General features: G+C 37.2%; 1 protein-coding gene across 1 annotated transcript in view; it reads right to left on the reverse strand.

The window, feature by feature from the left end:
* LOC107694920 (N-terminal EF-hand calcium-binding protein 2-like) overlaps window positions 1-11,685 on the reverse strand; it is a 119,428-nt gene that overhangs the window by 81,453 nt on the left and 26,290 nt on the right. Inside the window, exons 2-4 of the mRNA XM_016494635.1 lie at window positions 8,145-8,253; window positions 3,301-3,326; window positions 2,929-3,026 (exon numbers count right to left, since the gene is read on the reverse strand). Of these exons, the coding sequence (XP_016350121.1) occupies window positions 2,929-3,026; window positions 3,301-3,326; window positions 8,145-8,253 (233 nt within the window). The remainder of the gene's footprint in view (window positions 1-2,928; window positions 3,027-3,300; window positions 3,327-8,144; window positions 8,254-11,685) is intronic.

Raw genomic sequence — 11,685 nt, forward strand, 5'->3', positions numbered from 1 at the left:
CAGATCCGCCTTCCGTTAGAAGCCTTCGGCCCAGGAGCGCCACTCTGACTCTAAATTCTGAGGAGTACGAGAAGTGACGCTCCCTATATGAGGAGCTGGAACACGGTTGGTTGGGGCTGCTCCCGCCCCGCAGCCCCTGTTGACCAACTCAACCCCCTCAGAGGAAGCGAGGTAAACGCATGCTCTCACTGGAGAAAATTATTTATTTATTTATTCCCAAGAGCTCCTGTATATCTAACTTCTCATAGTCAGAAGAAATACTTCATTTTAATTCCTCAGAATAAAATGCAGCCAACAACCAGACAAGTAAACACGATCTGGTGTGATAAGATTCATTTCAAAACCGAAAATTATGAAATGCACGCGTTGCCTCGGCAGCGCGTGAGCCGCTCGGTCACACAAACAATATCAATCTCCTCGGAGAAAGATAGCTGCAGCAGTGAGCTCTCACTCAGAGGGGGAAGAAACCGCAGCGCGGGCTTCCGAGCCTCGAGAGTGAGCGCTAGATCTAGGGAACGTGGGTGGAGATAGGGAAAGCCCGTCTCCAATCCGTCCGCCTGATCATGTGCGATCCCCGCAATCTCAATCGCCACCGTACCTTAGCAGCAGCGGGACCGGAACCACAAAATCACAGGCACGGACACACTCCTCTCGCCGGGGGGGAAGAACCGCAGCGCGGGCTTCCGAACCCCGAGAGCGGGCGCTGTATCTGCAGACTTAGTGGACTGCAGAGCCGGAGCAGACTTGGGGCGACTCGGAACAGGTGCTTTGGCAAGAAGTGAGCATCGCATCGCATGAGGCGAGGACTCAAAGACGCAGAAAGTGGGCTCTTTATTAAAGTGCCCCTTTTATGGATTTTTTAAAATTACCTTTCATGCAGTGTGTAACACATCTCTGTGAATGAAAACATCCTGCAAAGTTTTAAATCTGAAAGTGCACCGTGTATAAAGTTATTGTCTCTCAAAAGAAAGAGTCGACACTGAATCAGTGAAACGAGTCGTTTTTAAAACGAATCCCAAGCCGTTTCATGTTGATATCAACATAAAACATTAGCATATTGCCCGCTCACTTGTTGTGCGCGCAGACCAGGGAAAACTTGGTCTGAATGAAAATGCAAATTCATTCTTTGCCACTAGGTGCCGCTTTTGGAGCGGTAAAAATAGTTGTTTCCCCGGTAACGACTGTACACAAAGCAGCACTGAACTCACAAATTCTGCTTTATCAGGCGTTACAGGCGTGATGAAATGAAATCGACCAATCAGACCAATCACCGCAGATTAGCGTCACGCAAATTAGCGTCACGCAAAGGAGGGGTTTGGAAAAATGAATCGTTGAGCGAATCGTTTGGGAGTCATTGAGCAAGTAAGGTAAAAATAAATGCATATTATAAGACAATGAAAGTGTTTTTTTACCTTGCATGCATGTCAACCTGTTGTTGGGGACTCCCAAAACCAAAATATGAACCTTTCATAACCCATAATAGGTGCACTTTAACATTTGATGTGAATGTATGTCACGTTGTAGAGTATATAGAGACAGAGGCGCCAGAACAACAACTGATAGAATGTGCACTATAGCACGATACTTTGATATTTCTTCAAAAGCAGATTGTGGAGACATTTTAATCGTCCACGATCAAAAATCTATCGCACACCCCTATCGCAAACACATTAACTTTGATAGTGGTAAAAATACATTCATACAGTACATTTGGACCTCTAAGAAGCATTTGCTGCCCCCTGAGGGTCTCTGAACCCCAGTTTGAAAACCCCTTCTGTACAACATACATCTACGCAGTCTAACAACTTATTTGAATAGTAAATTATGCTCAGGTAGGAATATAATGTCTGAAGATGCAAAAACACAAGCAGAACATTGCTGTTTGCAAGAGAGTATTTCTGTATAACAGAATCTCAGGTGTGGCAGGAAAAATGATACACAGAAAAAAGATTAAAGGAGAATTCAAAGACAAAATTATGCGCTCACACTTACAATTGTGAGTGGCTTTGGTAAGAAAGCCCCAGAAATGCAAATGTAGGGGTGGTGAAGAATCACAGGGTGTAATAATTTGCTTTCTGAAATCAATGTAGGTTTGTTTGCAATCAGCCAACCGCATTAAAACACAAGTGTTGGTCTATAAGCGGGTTTTGGATCCCAGAAACCATCGCTGTGAAGCTTATGTGTGCACAGATAAAACAAACACTAATAACTGTACCCCAAATGGCCTATACATTTTTAAAGGGTAAACTCAGTTCATATCGGGCCAGATATTTTACAACTATCACTCTTCCAGGTATTTAAGAACTCTAACCTGCAGTATTAACAAGGATCTTTGTAACATCAATTAGATTCTACAGCGTGCCGGTGGGGAGTGTGAAATACAAGGAGAAGGGAGGAATACACTCAAAGACTGATACAAGAATAGCTGAAGGAAAAAGAACAGAGAGCGATTGGGTTTTTATCAATCTTCTATAAATCAGATTACACACTCGGTTAGAAACGGAAAGAAAGAGAGAGGCACATATTTGGGATGGCCACAGCTCAGTAATCTGCAGTGCTGTCTAACTGAGCACCAGCTTGCTAATGAGAAGAAAACCACAAACAGAATATGCAAGCCAAGCTTTGAAATGGAAGGTTATATTTAGACGAGTAGGAGAGACTGCAATAACTTGCTCACACTCCTCTCTCAATATCTGTTCCTCATCTGAGGAAAGATTTACTACACTATGCTTATAGGAGATGGCTTTCTGTTTTAGATACATATGATTCAAGCTATGATTTAGGAGCAGATGCCAAGCAAAACCAGCAATGTTTTAATAAAAATATGCATGTCTTTAAAAATATGAATGCATGTTATTGGACCTTGAATTGACAAATGCAGAAGACTACTGAAGCAGAGACACTTTAATCAGTTTTTGGCACACTAACCTTTTTGGTGAAGTCCATGGCTTTGAGAATGGCCAGGTTGAGTGTCTCTAGGGAGGCCAGAACACCTTCATATTCCCCCATGTGGTTGGCAAAGTAGTCTGACGAACAGAGAAATGAGGCAGAACAGAATTATGCATTTTCTGCAAACTCACAAACCATACAGAAGACTGAAAACATGGAAAAATTAAATTGCCAACAAAAATACTCAGAAATATAAATTTTTACACTATCCATTGACATTGATATTAAAACGGAAAGCATACACATACAGTAGGTTCACATATTGTCTACCAGTAAATACCAAATCTATTCAAATAAGAATATTTGTTTCTATTCTTTGCCACTCTAACACATCAACATACTGATACTCACCGCATAGTTCCTTGGTGTCAACATTACTAACACATCGCAGGAAAAGGGAAGCGTACAGAAAAACAGAATAGAAGAAGCAGAAGAAGAAAGAGATAAGAAACAAGGGAAAACCCAGCACAAATCAAACATTACATCTGTGTCTTACAACAGTGGGAATACAGAATCTCACTAAACTACTGTATATGGACCCTAAAGAAAACACAACACAAAACTTAACAAATAAGTGATTTTTGAAACCAGAACCTTAGCAGACCTCAAAGTTACATGCTTCATCAAAATGAATTAATCAACCAATTTGACACTGATCTGGAAATAATGAAGGAGAGATGCATATATTGTTTTTAGAGAGGTTTTTAAGAGGTTTTAAGTATTTTGTTTTTAATGGCAAAAACGCCGGCGGGAGCACTTGCATATTTCCAGATGACAGATAAAAGAACTTAAACTGCTCCATCACTTTTGATTGGACACATAAAAGTAATACATCACTCGAATCTGTAAAGGGTTTACTTTTATTTGTGTATGCTCACCATATCAACAAAACTTTGTGCTTTTGTAAAATAAAGAAAATAAACAGGGTGCGCTTTCAGTCTCTGTAAATATCCCTCTGAAATGCGTCATTAAAAAGTGACTTAGAAAATGTAAATGAATATATTGTTTTCTGTGAATGAGTGAACAGGATGATTGTCACATCATTTTGAAGCAAAAACACTTGGCTACAAGATCCCGTTCTCAAAAGTCTTGTAAACAAATGTTCTGTATGTTTTATGGCCTTATTTCAGTGATTTAAACATTTTTAGTTTTTCAGTAACCACACATAAACATTGCTTTCTCAAAAACACATGTATCATGTACATACATGCTGCTCACATATTATTGTAGCCCAGTTTGTGCTGATTACAGTGTTATCAGACATTAGCTATTTATATGTTTATAAGCAACTGAAAAAGCACAAATGTCAGGGCATGTCAAAACCTCTCTAGGCCCCCAAAACACCCTCAGACCCCAGAAGTTTTGTCATTTGTACTGAAGCCAGACTTATACCCGAATAACTCTATCTTATTTTTGCTCTTGGACTTTTCATCTCTCACTTCTTTATACTTTCCCTCACTTGGTAAAATGGAAGTGCCATCGGCAAAGGGAAGCACAAAAAAATATATAAAGTATGACATTTACAGGTGTAGGGTGAGCACTGAGAGTGAACACGGCTAACAATCCTCTCTCCTTTCACTGGTACTGAGCTCTTGATGCCTGGCCTGTCAAATAAAGAGTATGTCCACCTCAGCAGAGGACAGAAGAGATGGGAAGACTGAATGTCATGAGTCTCTCTCTGTTAGGGGCCTATCTCATTCATACCCATTAGCACTGTGCTAGATAAGCTTGTGATCAGATTCATCAGTGTGATTATTTTCCATCCAATATGTTGATGAAAGGATGTCAACATTAAAACAAAATTGGTCTCACCGTGAATGATTCATCTATGCATGTTATTAAAAAGAAAAAAAATGTCTTTGCAATTTTTAATAAAAAAATAATAGCTAGTTCTTCGCCTCAAATGACTTTTCTGATGTCACTTAGGCTGCAAGTGCTATTAGATTGTGTTAAACAATAGCTATAAAAGCACTGTTTTAACAAGTGTAAACCAAAATGGTTTAAACCATTCTGATATGTAACAATTTTCATAATCAAATTGATCCTCAGTGAATAAAATTCATTTCGTTTTTGTTCAATGTCATGCATCTCTTAAAAAACTGTCGAATTATAGAAGGAAAATTATTTACAAACAGAAATTAACAGTGATTTAATATACAGTTATGAAGAGCATGATTTTGACCAATGAGATTTCATAGTAGGGCTAATCATGACTCCATATGAATAATTAAATGTCCTGTTGCTCGTCATGGTCTCAAATGGTAAGAACAACAAAAAGCAGATTTTCATCATAGTCGCACCTGTTAAGAATGCTGTAAAAGTGTGTGTGAATGTCAGCATGATATTCAGATGAATGGCAGACAAAAGATGAGAGTCTCATGTTTCATTCCAAATCCACAACATAAGTGTAAATGAGAAACAAGCACAAAAAGGTGACATGCATAAAGCTCTCATTTTTCTTCTTCTATTCGATCTTCCCCACCTCAGTCTCTCTCCACACCCCCCACCCCAGTGTCTTTTCCAGCCCTCCCCCATCTCATCATCTAGCCCTCTTGTCTCCATCCTTTTCTCTGGACCAGTCCTTATGGGCTCTGGTGGTTCATTATTTAGAGAGAAGGCTATGTTGGACCTGCAGAGCAGCGACCGCATCCTAGCAGCTGCAGACTTCTCCTCATTTTTTACATAATTCATTCTGAAATGTGATTAAAACAACACACACACACACACACACACACTGGAGCTGCTCTGCCTCCAGAGACTAGCTCACACACACCTATACACACAAACATCGAGAAATAGGGTCCGTGAGACACAGAGAACGGAAAGAGAGAGAGATCTGGCAGCAGATCGCTATAGATGAGACAGATGTAGTCATGATGAAACTCTCCAAACACAAAACTTTAAGAGAGACTGAGAGAGAAAGCAAGTAATGCAATGTTATGTGACTAGAAGCAAATATATAAGCAATTCTAAAGGGTATATTCCTATTACTGTTCACCTCATCCCTTTATCATCCCTCATCAGTCACTGTCTTTCCCTTTTCCCCTTTTCATGCTGTCCATTATCCTTCATTATGTGCACCAAAAAAGAAATCTGCTCCATTCTTCTGCCTGGTTCTTGAGAAACTATTACCTATATTCAGGGGTTAAAATGGGAACCAAGATCTGAAGATCCTGGTTACATGGTGTAATGTGGTGTTTGGGTTTGTTTCATGTTCTTGCTTTCATGTCTTTTATTTTTTTAGTTTGATTCATGCTGTCAGTGTCATGTTTCCCTTGCCCTCATGTATCTCTGCCTTGTGTATGTGTCATGTTCTCATTGGTTATTGTCTTGTCATGTGATTATCAGGTCTGTTTTCTGATTGGTTGTCTTAGTCATGTCTTGTTTCCCATTGGTTTGTTCTTGTCATGTGACCCTCGTTGTCTGCTATAAGTAGACATCATGTTGCCATTGTCTCTGGTCGTGTAGATTGGTTGTCTTAGTCATGTGTCTTGTTTCCCATTGGTTTGTTCTTGTCATGTGACCCTCATTGTCTGCTATAAGTAGCCATCATGTTGTCATTGTGCCTTGTCGTGTATTGATGTTGTAACCCGCTGTCGGTGAGTCTAGTCTGTTATGCCTCTTCAAGTCTGTTCATGCCAAGTCAAGTCTGTTTTAGTCAAGTCTGTTCATGCTTCGTCAAGTCTGTTCTAGTCAAGTCTGTTCATGTCAAGTCAAGTCTCGGATTATTGTTTGGATGTTTGGATCACCTTTATAAATAAACTGCACTTGGGTTCGTTACACATGGTTATATCTTCAAAAAGTATGCTACCGATACTCTTATGCCCCAGGGAGTGATTTTTATTACACAGAACCAGACTTTTAATCTGAAAATGTACATTTCTATCATAAAATTATTATTGTTAAATAATTACGATAAAAAGTAATTATGAAAATATGCTAATATTATAATATGCAGAAGTAAATATTTTATATATCTGTTGTGTGGAAATAAATACTGTGTTAACTGTATTATGAATTATACAATATAATAAATATATTATTCATAAATACATTATATTTACTTAAAGTGCCCCATTATGCCATTTTTAAGGTTGCTAATATTGTTTAATGAGTCTCCTAAAACAGGTTTGCATGCATGCAAGGTCAAAAAACACGTTAGTTTTCTCAAAAAATAGATTTAATTTGACCTCATTTCTCGTGCGAAGCAGTTCAAAGAATCAGTCTCTCTAAACCCCTCCTTTCCGTGAGCCCTCACTGCTGTGATTGGTCAGATGGCGCAGTCCTTTGTGATTGGTCCAGAGCCGTAGAACGTGGGCAGACATTATGCAAATGTGTTACTTTGTGACGTAGAGCCGTAATAGAATAAGATTCGAATTCCTGAGGACTCGTTTAGGCGATTGCGAGCCGACTCTTTTTTTTGATAGACAATAACTTTATTTATCGTGCACTGTCGGCTTCACAACTTTGCAGATAGTTTATGTTCACATACAGCTACATGACACACTGCATGAAAGGTAATATTTGAAAAGGCATAATAGGGGCACTTTAAAACAAATATTGTTTAAAATTATTTGTTTTTATATTTATTACATTTAAATATATTTTTATTTTATTATATTTTGTGTAATTTCCAGACATGCTGTAATTTTATACATTTATTGCAAAATTTTGAAAATATTCATTTATTAATTACTTGAATATACATAAAAAGCTAGCTATGAAATTTGCCTTAGCCAGACAAAAAGGACAAAAAGCAGACTAATTAAATAAACTAGAGAGAGTGTGAGAAATTAGAATTTATTTTCTGAAACTCCACAGGGCCGAATCTGATGAAACAAGTACAGTGCTTTGCAAAGCAGCTTACATGAGGTGAAGCTTGTGCTCTATGCGAAATCACCTCATCCATGCTTCGCCACTGACTAGATTCTCATGTAGAGAAATGGACAATACTTCATGAAATGAACTATTGAGATCATTCTAAATATAGCTTTAATGTTTTTACTGGAACATTTAACAACTTGACCATGGTGTACAAACACAAAATTAAATGAATTAACAAAGTTCCAATCCATTTTTTTTCATTCCCTGACAATTTAACCAATGTCATATTGTTTCCTATTTTATTGCACCTCTGTTGTCCTGTATTGTGATTCACTGGATGTGTATTCAGCGCTGTGTGTCTGTAGAATCACCTGGTGTTATCAGAGTCAATGGTGTGAAACAGTTTTTCCAGCTCCTCTTCATTCAGAGTCCCATCAGAGAAGAAGGCCTGGAACTCATCAAGGGAGAGCTTTCCATCATCTGCAGGGGGAAACAGAGATTTTAGCTGCATGCCTCATTAATTTTTAACACCCCAGACAGTACTGTTTATCAGCATCATGGGTATTTCTGTAACTACACCTTAACAGGCAGATACAATCAATATAATCTGTCTAAAATTAAAATAAACCTATATGTGGGTTCCATACACTCACATGGGTCACGTTCCCTAATAACTACATGTGAACAAAACATTCTTACCAATATGGACAGAAAATTGATGGGTTTAGGTGCGTACACAAATTAATTTATTCTTAACCCACATTCTAATGTTGATGAATCCGGATTATTCTTAATGAGGGAACAAGAGCCCACGGTTAGTAATTAACATATACATGGTATATGTTACTATACCATCACCATCTATAGATTTTCTGCAAGATTTTCTTTCTTCTGTTTATCCCTTTGTCACTCTTTGCAAGCATATGCTTATTCAAGATCTTTGCAAAACACTAGTGTGTCGTTCTTAATGCAGAATTGACACATCAGTCATTTTTATTACTCTGAATTTATTGTAGGATCATTTAGTTATTCAATTACCAATACATACATATGGGGTCGGTAAGATTTTTTAAGCATTTTTTAAATAAGTCTTTTATGCACACCAATGCTGCTTTTATTTTGATCAAAAATACAGTAAAACAGGAATGTTATGAAATTTACAATTTAAAATTACTTTATTTCAACATTTTAAAATGTAATTTACAGTGGGGAAAAAAAGTATTTAGTCAGCCACCAATTGTGCACTGTTATGGCAAAGCTGAATTTTCAGCAGCTTTAGTGTCACATGATCCTTCATAAACCATAATATGCTGATTTGCTGCTCAAGAAATATTTCTTATTATTATCATTGCTGCTTAATATTTTTGTGGAAACTGTGACACATTTTTTCAGGATTGTTTGATTGAGGAAGTCCAAAAGAAAACTTTTATTGGAAATAGAAATCTTTTGTAGTACATTTTGATTACTGTCACTTTTGATCCATTTAACATGTCTCTGCTACATAAAAGTATTAATTAAAATAAAAAGAAAAACCTTACTGACTTTTTTTTTTAAAGCATCACCAGTGATGAGAGACAGGAGGCTATTAGGAGAATATACTGTATTGGCTTCCTCTATGGGGAATGGTCAAGAAAAGGTTGGTGAGAAAAGGGGGATGTTACAAATAGGAGTCTCAGCTGCAGTCAATGCTGGGAGAAATGAAATATTCATCACCCTGGATTCGTCCTTGAAGTTAGACCTGTCCTTATTGGACAAAGTACAGCCGAAATACAATATGAAAGTAAGTGCAGCCAATCAGTGGCTCCAAAGCAACTATTGGATTGTAGTTTCTAAATCCAAAAGCTTTTACTGATGAGAACCACTTACGGCTTGTCAATGCAGTTCTACACCTCCAACACACGGCCATGTATTTATACATGACCTTTATCCATTCTGCGCTTTATAGAAAAACACCCTACCATATCTGTGCGTTTGTGTTTTTCTTTCTCTAGCTCCATAATGTTCTCATCCTTTCTCTGTCACGGTTAGAAAGTGAAGGCAGAAAGGGAAGCAAAATCAAAAGCAGATCTTTCTCTGAACCATAGCTTACATGAAGTGTGTGTTTCTGTCTTTCCCCGTCTCTATGCAAGGCTGAAGAGCACAGGGAACCCAGCCCTTAATTAGGCAGTGACCCACTTTTCTTCTCTTTTCCTCAGGAAGGAGTGCTTGCTTAGAAAACAGACATTTACTTGCCCAATTTCCACATTCAGCACTGTGCTCTAGTGACAGCTGATGCGTAACAGTAACATTACCTCTGTAATATATCTTAATGAGTCAATAAACCTCTCTGCACTGGGCTAAGTTGACAAATTAATCTTATACAACCAACATTTTATGTTGATGATCATTGTTTGCATGATGCTGGTTGGAAAGAATGATTTTTATCTTCTTGCAGAGCTACAGTATTTAAGAGAGCGAACAGTCCTGCTGTGCAATTACCTGGAAATTGCTGTACTCACCTAAACTGCAGGTGGGCTACTGTAATGCTGCTTGATGGACAGAAATGGTTTATCGTCCAGATAATGTGAATGGCCTTTAAGTGGGATTTAAAAGTACAAATTCTCATTTGACATAGTAAGAGTGTCATAACAATTGAAGGACAAATTATTCAATTTCCCGGTCAAACTCCACATATTAGAAGATTAAACCAAAAAGGTAAACTAGAGATTCCTATTAATGATCTGCTTCTAGACTCCATGCAGAAGAGGCACATTATTATATTATATTATATTATATTATATTATTATACAATTTAAAATATAACTGTTATATATTTTAATATATTTTAAAATGTAATTTTTTTTCTATGATGGCAAAGCTACATTCTCTGCAGCTTTTACTCCAGTACAGTTTCATATGATCCTTTAGAAATACTGAAATAATTCTAATATGCTGATTTGGTGCTTAAGAAACCTTTCTATTATTATCAATGTTAAAAACAGTTGTGGTGCTTAATATTTTTCAGGATTCTTTGATGAATATAAAGTTTAACAGAACATAATTGAAATAAAAATCTTTTGTAACATATATATATATATATATAGGGTATTTTTGTAGCAATAGCCAACAATACAGTGTATGGGTCAAAATTATCGATTTTTCTTTCATGCCAAAAATCATTAGGATATTAAGTAAAGATCATGTTCAATGAAGATATTTTTAAAGTTTCCTACCATAATTATATCAAAACTTAATTTTTGATTAGTAATATGCATTGCTAAGAACTTCATTCGGACAACTTTAAAGGCGATTTTCTCAATATTTAGATTTTTCGAACCCTGAGATTCCAGATTTTCAAATAGTTGTATCTCAGCCAAATATTGACCTACCCTAACAAACCATACATCAATGGAAAGCTTATTTTTTTTATATAAATCTCAATTTTAAAAAATGACCCTTATGACTAGGGATGGGTACCGAAAACCGGTATTTAATCGGCTAAATTATGAAAGACCGGAGTATCGATAAGCTCTGACGTTAACGGTTCTGCTATCGGTACTGGAGAAATTAAGAAAACACACATGCATTCTGTTGCTAAATTTACATGTTTGATAAAACGTTGAAAGCACAATCCGCACAAGAGAAGCTGTTCCTCAGGCTGAAATGTGTGCACGCGACACACTCCAAAACGGACAAGCTAATTACACTTTGAGCTTCTGGCGCATGTCCAAACGATGAAATACACACAAAATATGTCAAAATGGCCGGCTTGGAGAGTATTTACTTAAACACAGTTTATGTTTTGTCTTATGTACAGTATAAAACACAAAAAATGCCTGCACACAGGTGCATTTACAAATTAATGTATATCATTTCATTCAATTTCATTTTCAGAATATAAAGCAATGTTAATTCAGCTCTTAATTTGTCATA

Source organism: Sinocyclocheilus anshuiensis, unplaced genomic scaffold (assembly GCF_001515605.1).
Source record: "Sinocyclocheilus anshuiensis isolate Anshui unplaced genomic scaffold, SAMN03320099.WGS_v1.1 scaffold286, whole genome shotgun sequence".
Taxonomy (NCBI): Eukaryota; Metazoa; Chordata; class Actinopteri; order Cypriniformes; family Cyprinidae; genus Sinocyclocheilus; species Sinocyclocheilus anshuiensis.